This window comes from Lupinus angustifolius, chromosome LG05 (genome assembly GCF_001865875.1).
Source record: "Lupinus angustifolius cultivar Tanjil chromosome LG05, LupAngTanjil_v1.0, whole genome shotgun sequence".
Lineage (NCBI taxonomy): Eukaryota > Viridiplantae > Streptophyta > Magnoliopsida > Fabales > Fabaceae > Lupinus > Lupinus angustifolius.
The window spans coordinates 12,527,818-12,543,044 of record NC_032013.1 but is presented as its reverse complement, the minus strand read 5'-3'; the positions used below and the strand labels follow the sequence as shown (position 1 = coordinate 12,543,044).

Here is a 15,227-nt window from a genome sequence, read left to right as displayed (position 1 = left end):
ATTCGCATAGTTAAAACGCACATATTACTCATACATTCATATTATTAAGAATATACATCTTGTGTGTTTGCATGTTTAAACACATAAGAAAAATAAATTGATAAATTTTAATTTGAATTTTCTACAATTAGTATTAAATTATTATTAACATATAAAATATATAAAAAGTAGGAAGGAAAAAATGTGATGAGGATGTGACATGTGACATGAAGGAAAAAATGTAAGGATAAATTGACATGTGGCATAAGAGAATTTTTTATTATTATGTTGTTAATAGAGAAAAATTAAAATTCAAAGAATCTAAACTGTAATATTAAAATTCAGTGCGAAAAATGTCAAAAAACCTTGATGAGGTGAAAAAGTACAATTATTTTTAGATTAATGGTAAACATTAAATTATATAGATAGATTAAAGTAAAGAAATGATCTGAATGTGAAAAATGATTTCAATTTCATCTAATGTTCAATGACTACTACTTTTAACATAACGTTGTAAACACTCAATTTTAGTGGGGTAGCGACATGAACAAATCACTAATTAATATTAAATTATTATATAAAAAGTAGGAAGAAAAATATGTGAGGAGAAGGTGACATGTGACATGAAGGAAAAAATGTAAGGAGAAAGTAACATGTGACATGAGGGAAGGAATGACATGTGGCATGAGAGAAGGAGAAAATGACATGTGGCATGGGGGAAGGAGGAAGTGACATGTGACATGAGGGAAGGAGGAAGTGACATGTAACATGAGGGAATGAGGAAATGACATGTAACATGAGGGAATGAGGAAATGACATGTGACATGATGAAGTTTTTTTTATTATATTGTTAATAGATTATTTAATTAGTAGTAAAACCACTTCTTTATACTCTCTTTATTGTATGAATATGTTTATCATTTAACGATTTATTTTTATCTCTTCATTTTCTCTTTCTCTTCTATTTCTCTCATATCAAACAATACAAAAATCTACTACAATTCTCTCCTATCTTTTTCTCCCCTCTTTCTTTCTTCCCTCTCTATTTCTCATCAATCTCTATTCTCTCATTTTCTCTCCCTCAACCAAAGAAAAGCATAAGGGTTAAGTATCATCTTTATTGATAATGATAATCTTCCTTTGATCTTCTCTACTAGATTTGCCCACTTAATTAAGGATCATATCTTGCTGCAAACTTATAATAGTGTCACACAAATGTACTATCAAATAAAACAACAGAAGAATCAACATTACATTACTACTATACTGACACATAAAAGTACTTAAAATATTCTATTAAAGTACGTTAAATACTTAATCATGAAAGTTCCATTATCTTGCTATTAAACACTAAACCTTAATTGCAAGCTGGAACACTAGAATCACAAACTTCATATAACAAATAAGTAAGTTTTAGTCATCATCAAGATTTTTGTTTGTCACTTTATGATTGACTTGGGATATGAGGATAAGAATTTTTTGGGACAAAAAATGTTTTTTCCCTTAATATTATTAGTGCAAGACCAAGCCTGACCCTGATAGGAGCAACAAATGTGACTGCCGAGTGACCACAATGATGAGGGGCCAATATTAAATAAAAATACTTTTAGTTAAATATCTTTGTATTTTCTATTCTATTTTATTAGTATGTTTATTTTTATAATCATGGTTTTATTGGGTTTCTTCAAAACAAAATTTATAAATTGATACTTTATTCAAAATTTGAAATTATTATATACTCTCAAAAAAAAAAATGAAATTAAAGTTTTATATAATGTTAAAAAAAGAATAGTTATGTTGACAAACATGCTACACCTAAAGTTGAGTAACTAGCACATACAAAACTTCCCTCCTACCAATAAAGACTCATATAAAAAAAATATTTTAAATAAATTTAAGAGTATTATATTAAGGCTGTGGCTCATTCTGTTCCTTTGTGTGGTGACATTGGTCCCAAGGTCGGTTCTTACATCTTATAGGGCTAGTGCGGGGCAAAATTGGACCCAAAATTATAAAAAGTAATTTAACCATGAGAATTTTGTGGGTAAAAGTTTGAATAAAATTGAGAATTCAAAACTAATTGTGAGGTTGAAATGAAAATAAGTACATTGTATATCAAAAGAATTTATTATATTATTTTTATAATAAATTTTAAATAAAATAGGTCTCGAATAAATTGTGATAACAAAATGCATTTTTTTCAAGGTCTTGAGTCTAATATATTTTTTGAGACCAACTTCTTAATAAACGTTAAATGACATCATACTTACAAGTCGCACATTATTTCAATTATACATAAATCATATCATAATATAAAAAATAATTATTACGACCAAAGTGAATGTATTATTTCATTAAGTGAATGTATTATTTCATATATTCAATTTTTCAAGGTATAAGTTGCAAATAGTCTTGCAATAATTGAATAAAAAAAAAATCATAAAATGACTAAATAAGTATTATTTTAAGTTACTTTTTAAATTTAAAATATATATGTTCTTTAAAATACTCAAAAACTAATTACTTTCTTTATACCTTGATTACCCTCAAAAGATTATCATAGGTTCATATTTGATTCTTTTTTTAAAATAAAAAATATCACACTTTTGAAGAAGTATCATAACATAATCAAATTAAACATTACAACATTATTCTTCCTCTAAAGGTAACTTTTTATAAGAATTTATATCATATAAATATTGTACATAATGATAATTATAATATAACATTAGAATAAGGATCCACTTACTCTCCATCCTAGTCATTAATCTTATGGATATCTAATGGTTTAGATCTATTCACTCATTCAAACCATTATATTTCCCTAGAATTGATGGTTAGGATGTGGAGTAAGTTTACAAACTTACTCATGAAGTAAATGAATCTCTTCTAATAACATTAAAGCCAAAACATCCTATAACTAACTATATGGTATAATTTCTCATTGTGTGTCTTACCCTTCTAATTAACTATTATTTCAATGTTTCCCCGCACAATAAAAAAATATTTAGGGAAATTACATACACAGAAATTTCAAACCTCCAATACAATTTTTAACATATGTTTTTAATAATATCACACTTTATTTTCATACATGCCATGTAACTCTCTAAAATAAAATATTAAAAAATTAAATATTAGATATAAAAAAATAAGAATGGGGTCGGCAATATAAAATACTAGTTGACATGTTAGTCAATGATAAAATCATAAAATAAATAAAACTAAATGCTTTAAGAACAATCCAACTATTATTAACATAAATAAATAATCCTTAATTATTTTTCATAATTTCTCCACTTTTAAGATGAAACTTTTGACCAAATATAACACATGAGAAAGATGATACAATATTAGACCAATATCTCATTAGTATTTATTTTTTATAATTTGATTATATGAAAGAAAACTTTCTTTATACAATCCAAAGGATAAATAATATACTCAAAAATCATTTTTCAACAAAAAATATTTATCATCATACTTTTTTGTGTGTGTGAAAAAAGCAATACCCTAAAATCAAATCACTATTTACTAAACTCCACAACTCAATAGAAGGTGTATCCTCTGATAAACCCTAAACCCTAAATACCGAAGCCACAGCCATCAAATTCAAAACCCCAAAACCAATCTCGTTCTTTTTCTCTCATAGCTTTTGTCTGCAAAATAGTGTGTTAATGAAGGTTAAAGTTATATCACGTTCCTCTGATGATTTCACCCGAGAACGAAGTCAAGATCTTCAGGTAATTCCTCACACCCCTTTTTCTCAATTACCGTTTTTCAATTATTCGATTATTCTAACTCCATTTTTATGTATTTCTCTTTTGAATTGAATCAAAAAAACAAAGAGGGTATTTCGTAATTATGACCCCACCCTTCGTACTCAAGAAAAGGCTGTGGAGTATGTGCGTGCTCTCAATGCAGTGAAATTGGATAAGGTTCTAATTTTATTTTTAATTTTTTAATTTTTCATGGTTGCTTTGCTTTAAATGTTCATATTTATACCAACAAGACAGTAGTCTAGTGGTGTAAGACCCTAATGGATCCCGAGAATGACAAAATTCGATTTCTGGGAGCCACACTTGTTGTAAGGGCGGTCATGCACCCCGAAAGAGATTAGTTCCTGGGATACCCTTGGTTATACAAAAAAATGTTAATATATATGTATTATTTTGGAGAGTTTAGATTTTTGCAAGACCGTTTATTGGAGCAATGGATGGCCATATAGATGCTGTTTCGTGTATGGCAAAGAATCCTAGTCAGTTGAAAGAGATCTTTTCTGGTTCCATGGATGGAGGTACTTAGATTTTACTTATTCACTCACATTCCTTTGATTTCACTATTGTCCACTAGTTAATTTCTTGCCATGTTCTTTTCTATTTATAAAGCACATGTTTTGTTATGTTCGATTTTGATATGTTTACCAAACGTTACCTAAGTATAACAATGGTAGGAAATATTGGTTGAAACATTATACTATTGAGCTTATGTTTTTTTTATAGTTTTTCTCATTTAATCTATTTTCAAAACATAGATGAGTTGGATGATGAATCTAAAAATCCAATAGGACTAGAGATAGATTGGTAACCCAACGAGTCTATATTTTTGACTTCCTAACTATGGAACTATAATTGAAACACAAAGTTTAGTTGTCTATATTCTTTTGAAGAATTGAAGTGACCTTAGTCAGGAAAGAGTAATAGCAATTGTTCTTATGCTTGCCTGTTGTTTAAGAATATCTGATGGACTGATGGTTTGCACAACTTTTAAACCAGAATGCTTTTCTTAGGATAAATTCATTATACAAAACAATCAAAAAAGCATACAAGATTTCCAGATTAAAATGAAGGAGAGAAATTGTATGGGAATTCCCTTGCATATCAATTCACTTTTACCATTATTATATAGATCTATTATTCTATTTTTCTCTCTATTAGTGATCTTTTAATTTATTTTCCTTCTACTATTTGGGTATTGGGTATGTGTATAACTCCTTGTAACATTATGCTCAGTCCATGTTCTCTTCCTAATTCATTCTATGCTGGATGAGTTAAGTTGCTTATATATTGAAACCGTCCTTGTCGTGTTTACAGATATTCGTCTCTGGGATTTAGCTTCGAGGTAATAAAATTTGCTTCTCAATTTCATCTTTTTCTTTCCCTTTCAATCTTCAACTCGAAGTAGAAGGTGAATAATACTCTCTTTGAAATGAAAAATATGTTTATATGTAATTATAATGAATGTAGAAATGTTTGTATTTTTAGCAATTGGGTTATTTGAGTCTTTTTTTTCATTTCTGGACTGTCATAGTTAACACTAAGTTAGAAGCAAATCTAAATTGAAGATAATATGTCTGCTTTTCTTTGTTATAATTAAACCTTATTGGCTCTATCAAACCATCTGACTTTAGAATGTCTTATTAATTTCTTATTATGTTAGTTAAGGATTTATTAGCTGTCTGAAGAATGGTCAGAAAAAAGTATCATTAAGTTATTATATAGTGTTCATAATAAAACAAAATGTAAATATGAATTAACAAGAATATAGGTGAACCATGAATGCCATATATAAATATAAATGTTATACATATTCACTTATTTTGGACAAGGAAAGGAGGTTTTTCATGATTAGCTCATTTGAGTTTGTACTCTATTTATCTTAATATTTGTTGCTTACTCTATTTGAAAACAAAAAAGGCGCACAGTTTGTCAATTTCCTGGTCACCAAGGTGCTGTGAGAGGCCTGTCAGTGTCTACAGATGGAAGCACCCTTGTGTCATGTGGAATTGATAGCACGTAAGAACCAACCTTATCATTTTTTCTCCCTACGATATCCAGCTGCCATATCTTTAACTTTGAGACTAAAACGACTAATTCTTGCGTAAACTGGATTTTTGTGTTCAGTATCAGACTTTGGAATGTCCATGCTGCTACTTCTATGGATTCAAGTGACTCGGCCAAGAAAACTGTTGAGGTGGAAGTTTATGCTACATATTATTTTTTCCCTTTATTCAGCGGGGTTCTTCCTTACACAAATTTATAAACAATTTATTTTGCAGGCAGCAAGTGTTTATGTTTGGAAGAATGCATTTTGGTAAGTTTTTTAGTGAACTATCCAAGACGACATTGAAGTTTGTTATTTTAATATTTATTTTTATGCTTACTAAATGTTCGTTTCTTTAACTTTTAGGGCTTGTGATCACCAGTGGGATGGTGAGCATTTTGCGACAGTTGGTGCTGCGGTAGATATCTGGAACCATAACAGGTTTTGATCTCTAATTTTTATTAGTTTACTTATTTTTTGGTACATGATTTGTTACTTATTTTACTTTTGGTGTTTCTCCCTTTGCAGGTCCCAGCCAATAAATAGTTTTGAATGGGGAACAGATACAGTAATTTCTGTTAAATTTAGTCCTGGAGACCCAAATCTCTTGGCAACCTCAGCTAGGTATTTGGCGATATTTGTAAATCAACCCTAGTTTTTTTACTGATATCAGTGACAGAAAATTAGTTTTTTCCTTCCCCATGGGTATTCTGATCTTCATGTTTCTTTGTTGCTCCGTTTGTTGTTTGCTGACTCACTGGAATTTTTTAAGTTAAATTTCCTGTTATTTCCTACTGTATTTTATATGTTGATTCTGCTTGTTTTAGTACCATATCTGAATGTTCCATTTCCAAGATTTGAACTTGGTCAGGGTCAGTTTGATTCAAATTGTAGTGGAATCCATTTATTTATTTATTTTTGTGTGTATGCATGTTAGCTACTCTATTTATTTAACCTTCTTTATTATTGTAGTGACAGGAGCATAACGCTGTATGATTTACGTATGGCTTCCCCCGTAGGGAAAATGATAATGATGGTAATTGTTTCATATAGTTAGTTTAAATACCAATAAAGCATTTGTTTTTAAATTTCTTGGTCAAGTTTACCATTAGTTGAGCTCGTTATTCATTCTCGACATTTAATTATGTTATATCATTGGTACATTTCTCAAGTACTTAATTACTTATTGATGGCTGTAATTACTGTTATTTTGTTGTGACAGACCAAAACCAACTCTTTATCTTGGAACCCAATGGAACCAATAAATTTCACAGCTGTAAGTACACTAAAACCAGTGTTTCGAAATCTATTGTTGAGATGTGAGTTTAAAGATTCTTGCTCTGGAATTAGAGTTTTATGATATTTGTGTTCTTATAGACAAATTCATTACCATGCAGGCCAATGAAGATGGTAACTGCTATAGCTATGATTACCGGAACTTAAGTGAAGCCAAATGTGTTCACAGAGATCACGTTTCTGCAGTGTGAGAAGAATGTTCTCTAATGATTTACCGTTTTTTGTTGCTATAATTCTAGAATTTATGATCAATATTTTTCATATTTCATTTAACAGGATGGATATTGACTACTCACCAACTGGTCGGGAATTTGTCACCGGATCTTATGATAGAACAGTTAGTTCTCTTTTATTTTAATATTTCGTCATATGTTCTTCTTACTGAATTGAAGTTTTTTCTATTAACAAATTTCTCTGTTATAGGTGAGACTTTTCCAATTTAATGGTGGTCACAGCAAGGAGATTTATCATACGAAGAGAATGCAAAGGTTCACTTAGTTTGTTCATCTTGCATGACCATTTTGATTTGTTCGATTACTTATGCAACCTTCTGAAGAATCCAAACCTTCATTTTGAATCAGAATTTATTTTCTGTTCCCGCGGGGTATATTGAAACATTTCTATATGCCTCATATTAACCTTATCTTTTTCTTTGTTATACAGAGTATTTTGTGTCAAGTTCACTGGCGATGGAAGTTATGTGATTTCTGGAAGTGATGACACTAACCTCAGGCTTTGGAAGGCTAAAGCTGCAGAGCAACTTGGAGTAGTAAGTTTTCTTTTTGATATTTGTCGTCTATTGATTATGGAGTATCTTGGAGTAACAAAGTTATTTCTAATTTTGTTTGGCCCATCGGTTTTCTCTCTTATTTCTGTCCCAAGATCCTTCATTCCCTGATGATTACTTTACTGTGATCATGCTACAGATTCTCCCAAGAGAACGAAAGAAGCATGAGTATCACGAGGCCATTAAAAAACGCTACAGGCACCTCCCCGAAGTTAAACGTATTGCAAGGTAAGATTTTGATCAAGCGATTCTCACCACCGCTGGCAAACAATTTATGCATTTAGCATAACAAAACTTGCTCTGTGCTTATTTCATTTCTGGATTTTGTCTCAACAGGCACAGGCACTTGCCAAAACCAATATTCAAAGCTTCTGCATTGATGCGCGTTATGTCAGACGCTAAGAAAAGAAAGGATGATAGGAGGAAAGCTCACAGTGCCCCAGGGAGTATTACAACACAGCCGCTACGGAAAAGAAGAATTATCAAACAAGTCGAGTAACATTTTTGTAAGACGGTACCCGCTAAAAATCGAGCGAACATTTATGAGCCAAGAATTGTTATACCAATGTCAACATGTCTATGGCTTGATGTTATACTTCTGGATTTGCATGCATGATCAATTGGTATGAGGCAAATGGATGTGTCATGGCTACAGTTTTGATGTCTCTTCAATTGAATTGCATTTGAAGTATGACCTCTTTTTATGTATGTACTAGATTGGTATTATCATTATTTGAGATATTAACTGGTTCAGTTCAATCCCAATTTTGGCTTCTCCTAGTATCTAGTATTGTTTCTCAGCTTCATTGAAATGCCTTTATATAAATTATATGATGCATAAGCTAAAAATAACTTAAATCATCATGTAGTTCATTTTAGTTGTTTCTCTATATTTTAACAACAATAATATACTGAAGATTTAGTGAAATTATACAAACCCTTCATTTCTAGATACATTAAAATGATTGCTTGTAGGGAGTTGAGTGAAATATTTGAAATGAAAGGGATGGTGAGAGCAATTATGTTACGATTATGTTAAATTCCATGGAGTGTATGATAAATTGAACATTTGTAGAAATGAATTTTATTATGAATTCACTATTCTTTTTTGTGTAACGTAACAAAATGAGATTTTTACAATGTATTCCCTTTTTTGTGAGTTCTCATGAATATTTATGAGTATTTAACGAGTTTTTAATTTTAATTATATATTTTGTAATAATAAACGTGTAAAAATAATTATTATATGAATGATATAATATTTATATGATAAACTTTTGATCATAGTCAAATGAGTGTAATTTATATAATAAAATATGATAATAATCTTAAAATAATTATAAAAAAATTATAATATATATAAAAAGTTTAATTAAAAAACAAATTTATAAATTTGTGGGTACGTACAAGATAAGTATCACAAAATCTCTTCTCACCCTAAATTATTATTGTACTACTCATTGTGAGTACACCCTACTAATTGAGTTTTTTGACATTTATATATCACCCACATACAAAATGATTACGAGATACAATTTTCAGTTGACCAACTAACAAATTTTGTTTCCCTTTATTATTTCCATGAACTCATTTGATTACATGCTTCCCACAAAAAAGTAAGGAAAAATGAATTTTTATCTAAACATTTGAATAATAAGATAACTTCACGTATTCTTTTGTTTCTTAATAATGATGTTTTAAAATAATATAAAAATACATCATTCATATTATAATATTACTAATTGTTTTCATAGAAAATATCAAGTTTTATTTAATTTTGAGTTGTCTACTATACCTTTAATCATTTCTAATAAGTCTTAAAATAATAGAATGACTTATTTTGTTTAAATCATTTTTTTGATTCTACCTGTATCCAAATAACTAACTTAGGCTTTATAAGTGAAATAAAGTATATTAAGTTTGAGTTTTGGGTATTTATGAATCATCATTTATTTTATAAATCAGATATATTTGCTAATAACATAACCAAATAAAAGAAATAATATAATTTTATTCAATCCTATACAATATTTTCATAAATATAGTATACTATATAGCCAAGTCAAAATAGTGTATAAGAATCAAAACACTTTATTATTATTTTTATTATAGTAAACTACACTCATTCCCTGTAGTTTACTTAATTACATATTTTATTTAAATGATTACTTCGTAATTCACATATATAATTTATATAAATTATTGATGATTTGTATAGGTATAAAAAATGAGTAATTTATATAATTTTATTATATTTTTTGGATTGGGGATGACAAAAATACTCGGTCCATGAGTTCTATCAAAATACATACAACAAATACCATGAAAATAACTTATAAGTAAGAATAAATATTATAATATTCGCCTTGTGAGTACCCGTATATATATTTTAATTAAACATTTTATATATTTTATTATTATTATTTTAATATTATATTTTTCTATTTTATTATTATTCATAATAAATTTTAGTGGTTGAACTGTAATTATAAAATTCAAAAATATTAAATAAGTCAAGTAATAATAATTACTTTTATGTATTGTTATTATAAAATATATAAAAATGTGATTAAAATTGAAAACTCGTTAAGTAATTGTAAATACTAACTATCTGTACAGGTACATGTAAATAGCGTGGATAACGTGTATATGCTACAGTCTGGTTGGCATCCCTATTTGGGATATTTATGTAATTAGATAGATAGTCGTACACATCTCTAACTTGTGGCTCCCTCACTTATTGAAAAATTATCGGAAAAATTACTGGGATAGTGTAGTTTGACTACACAATCCCAGCTTTGGAAATTTAGTGAATCTCGTGGACCCCATCCACGACTTTGGCAAAGTCGTGGACCCCATCCACGATTTCCTTGGAAAGTCGTGGATCCCATCCACGATTTCCCTGCCATGTGTCAGGTCCCTGTAAGTCGTGGACCACATGCACGACTTTCATGGCAATGTCGTGGATAAGGTCCACGAGATCCATGCAATGTCGTGGACTCCGTGCACGATTTCCAAGCTCTATATATATTTCCATCCCCGAGTGTAAAACCACATTGGAGGAAGGATTGAACTGTATAAAAAATTGCATCATACTGGAATTGAAGAACTCTGAATATATAAGGTAATTTTCAATTGTTAAAATTTTGTTATATCTTTTATTTTATATATAATTTTACGTGTTACATTTGTTTAAATGTAAATATGTTTGTTTTTTTTACTCTATGTTATATGTAGATGGCAATTATTAGAGATATTGTTAGTGATTTTAGTGATGAGGAGGACATCGAGCTTGATGATGACGAGCATGATGATGTTCAGATTACCACACATGAAGCAGTTAGCGTAACATATCATAATCCTTCATCTTTTTTCGTTAACATTGATCATCAATCTGGACAAGATTTTCCATATAGAAGTAGTAACATAAGTAATGAAATAGATAATGAGTTATTTGTTGGTATGCAATTTGAATCAAAGGAGGCAACAATAATGCGGTAAAACATTTTCATATTAGAAATTCTGTTGATTACGTTGTCGATGAGTCTAGGCCAGATAGATATGTTGTAAAATGTAAATATTATGGTGTTGGGTGTGAATGGAGACTTCGAGCATCAAAAAGTTTGAAGCGTGATATTTGGGAGATTAGAAAAATTAGTGGAAGTCACACTTGTGTATCCACTAATATTTCACAAGATCACACGAAGTTGAACTCATCTTTCATCGCAAACTGCATTGTGCAACTAGTATCAGAAGATCCTGGTATACCAATCAAAGCATTAGTGAAGGAAGTGGTAACTCGTTTTGGTTATACGGTCACATATAGGAGGGCTTGGACTGCTAAACAAATGGCAATGGCCCAAATTTATGGTGATTGGGAGGGATCGTACAAGGAGTTACCTCGTTGGTTGAATGCTGTTCAATATTATGCACCAGGTACAATTGTAAGATATTCAGCATCTAACCTTGATGAACATAATACTTTAGTTATTGATAGGGTGTTTTGGGCTTTCAAGCCGTGCATTGAAGGATTCGGTTTTTGCAAACCAATCCTTCAAGTTGATGGGACGTTTTTGACTGGAAAGTATACTGGAACTTTGTTAATAGCAAGTTCCCAAGATGGTAACAGACGTATATTTCCAGTAGCATTTGCGATTGTAGAAGGAGAGACCAAAGAGGCATGGGAATGGTTTTTCTACAATCTTCGGACATATGTTACCCCACAACCAAATATTTGCATTATATCAGATACGGGTACAGGTTTATTAGGTGCATTACGTACTGAGCTCCCTCAATGGTGTGATGGTCATTCTGTATATTGCATCCGCCATGTTGCTAGCAATTTCAACAAGGAGTTCAGAGATAATGATCTGAAAGAAAAAGTCATTGAAATGAGTAAGTGTTGAAATGAATGTCAATTATGTGAAACTGTTTGTATGTTGGATTTTTGTGAATATTTTTGTACTTGTTGTAGGCTATGAATTGATGCGGCCAAGATTTGAGAGAATGCTTGCTGTATTACGTCAAAAAAACTCTAAGGCGGCAGCGTGGTTAGATAAAATCCCAAAAGAAAAATGGACGCAATCATATGATGAGGGGAGACGGTATGGCCATATGACGACGAATTTGGCTGAATGTGTAAATGCGGTTCTGAAAGGAGCAAGGGCCTTGCCCATTACTGCACTTGTTAGAGCAACATATCATAGACTGAACTCCTGGTTTCTACACCATAGAAATGAAGCAAATAACATGATCAGGGCGGGTCATGTTTATTGCGAAGAATTGAGTAAGGTGATTAATGAAAATAATCGAAAAGCTACTAGCCATATTGTACGAAATTTTTCGAGGGATTCAGGAGTGTCGGAAGTCGAAGTTGCTAGTACCGGTGGTAGTCGATACGCAAGAGTATACACAGTTAGATTAATGGACAACTGGTGTGATTGTGGGGAATTTCAATCACTTAGATTGCCATGTTCACATGTTATTGCTACTTGTGCATCATTGAACTTAGACTATGGCCAATTTATATCACCGATTTATAGGTTAGAGAACTTACAGAAGGTTTATGGACATGAGTTTCAACCCATTGCAAATGAAGAATATTGGCCTTCTTACTTAGGTCCAACGTTCATTCCTAATCCCCTTATGCGTAGGAACCGTACTGGAAGACCAAAAACTACACGTATACACAATGAAATGGATGATTCTCAGTCCCAACAAAGTAAAAAATGTGGGTGGTGTAGGAGTGAAGGACACAATAGGAAGAAATGCCCTTTTAGAAGTACCGAAGTTGGACAAAGTTCAAGGCAAAACTAAGTGATGTAATATCCCACTTTTGTGTGATTTTGTAATTTTGTAATTTTGTGCAATGTTGTGTAATTTTTTGTAATTTTATAATATGTGTAATACAATTGTGTACATACATAATTCGGAATATACACTTTCTAAATATTATTCCTTAACACATCAATTTAAAATACACTTTCTAAATACAATCCATTAACACGTCAATTTAATATACACTTTCTAAATACAATCCATTAACACATCAATTTAATATACACTTTCTAAATATTATTCATTAACACTTAAATTTTTGTAATTATTTGTAATTTTTTTAATATCCCACTTTTGTGTAATTATTTGTAAGTGGTGTAATTTTAGTACATTAACACATCAATTTTAATATACAACACATAAATAAACCATTAACACATCAATTTTAATACACCATTGACAAATCAATTTTAATATACACTTTCTAAATATTTAAATATTTTACTACACAAAATTGAAACAAATTTCAAACAATTCAAATTTAAATTCGGATTCAAAATTAAATACAATTCAAAATTCAAATTTCAAAATTCAAAATAATTTGAATTCGGATTCAAATTTCACATTTCAAAAAAAATACAACACATAAATACACCAATAAATACGAATTCAAAAAAAAACGGAAAATCAGAAAATTAATTGAAAGTCGTGGATGGTATCCACGACTTTGGTGCAGATTACTAGGGTTTTCAGGAACTCGTGGATGCCAACCACGAGTTCTGTGTAAGTGAATTAAAGGAAATCGTGGATGTCAGCCACGACTTCAATGAAAGTCGTGGACTGCACCCACGACTTTGGCCCAGGCTAGGGCTACGTGGGAATCTGAGGCAGGCTAGGGCACAAGTACCATGGGGCAGGTACGAACTCGTGGACCCTATCCACGAGTTTCAGGAAGTCGTGGACCCCATCCACGACTTCCAACCCTATAAATTGATCCCCACCCCACACTCATTTTCACACCTCACACCAAGCATCCGAAATTCCTAAATTCCCCTCCTCTGTTTTTTCCCGAATATTCTTCTCAAAAAATGGAACATATTGGTCCAGGTCCTATTAACCCCTCCCTTCTCACCCTACAAAAAGATCATGTATCCACCAACATTTGGAATGGTGGAGAAGTGACTTTTCGAGCAAGGTACAATTTTTGGCATAACTTACCTTCTGCACCCGTGTTAGAAGTTATTCGTAACACGGCATTTGGGCACATACTAGATATCGGAACTATCGAAATCAACAACCACCTCATTACGGCGTTAGTTGAGAGATGGAGGCCGGAGACTCACACCTTCCATCTACCAGTTGGCGAGTGCACAGTAACTCTCGAGGATGTTGCATACCAACTTGGTTTGCCAATAAATGGAGCTCCTGTTACTGGCGTTACAAGTGCAAATTGGGAAATGATTTGTCTCAACTTGTTGGGTGCAATCCCAACTGACAAACAAATTATGGGTCAAAGAATCCAAATGAGTTGGCTCGACTCAACATTTGCGGTTCTACCTCCACATGCTGATGATGTTGTTATTGAGCAACATGCAAGAGCGTTTATATTACGCATGATTGGAGGCTTCCTCATGCCAGATACATCAGGATCACGAGTCCACCTGATGTATCTCCCATTGTTGGAGGACTTGTCTCAAACATTCCAATATAGTTGGGGTTCAGCGGTATTGGCGTGTCTATATCGTGGAGTATGTCGTGCGGCACTTATAAGTCACCAAATTGAAATCGGTGGCTGCTTACATTTACTACAGTCATGGGCATATGACCGCATACCAATGCTAGCTCCAAGAGTACACAACAACGACTCCCAAACTTTCCCTTTAGTTCAAAGGTATATTTTTTTCCATTATTTTATTAATAAAATTCTTCAAATTACAATAGTTTTTGTTTGAAATTATTCATATAATAATAACTACCAATAACATTACATTTTAGGTGAGCGCAACATCTAATCGCCACCAACATCCCTGGTCATGCAACGAACATAATACGGTCAATGTTGGAT

The 15,227-nt window shown here is 31.4% G+C and overlaps 1 protein-coding gene across 1 annotated transcript; it reads left to right on the top strand.

The window, feature by feature from the left end:
* LOC109347849 (DDB1- and CUL4-associated factor 13) lies at positions 3,521–8,691 on the top strand. Its single transcript, XM_019587939.1, has 17 exons — positions 3,521–3,722; positions 3,828–3,917; positions 4,165–4,276; positions 5,073–5,100; positions 5,676–5,774; positions 5,883–5,952; positions 6,038–6,072; positions 6,169–6,243; positions 6,331–6,426; positions 6,775–6,838; positions 7,025–7,078; positions 7,200–7,285; positions 7,375–7,435; positions 7,522–7,586; positions 7,762–7,867; positions 8,025–8,113; positions 8,222–8,691. Exons 1-17 carry the CDS (start codon positions 3,657–3,659, stop codon positions 8,382–8,384), a joined length of 1,359 nt encoding a protein of 452 aa, XP_019443484.1. The 5' UTR covers positions 3,521–3,656; the 3' UTR covers positions 8,385–8,691.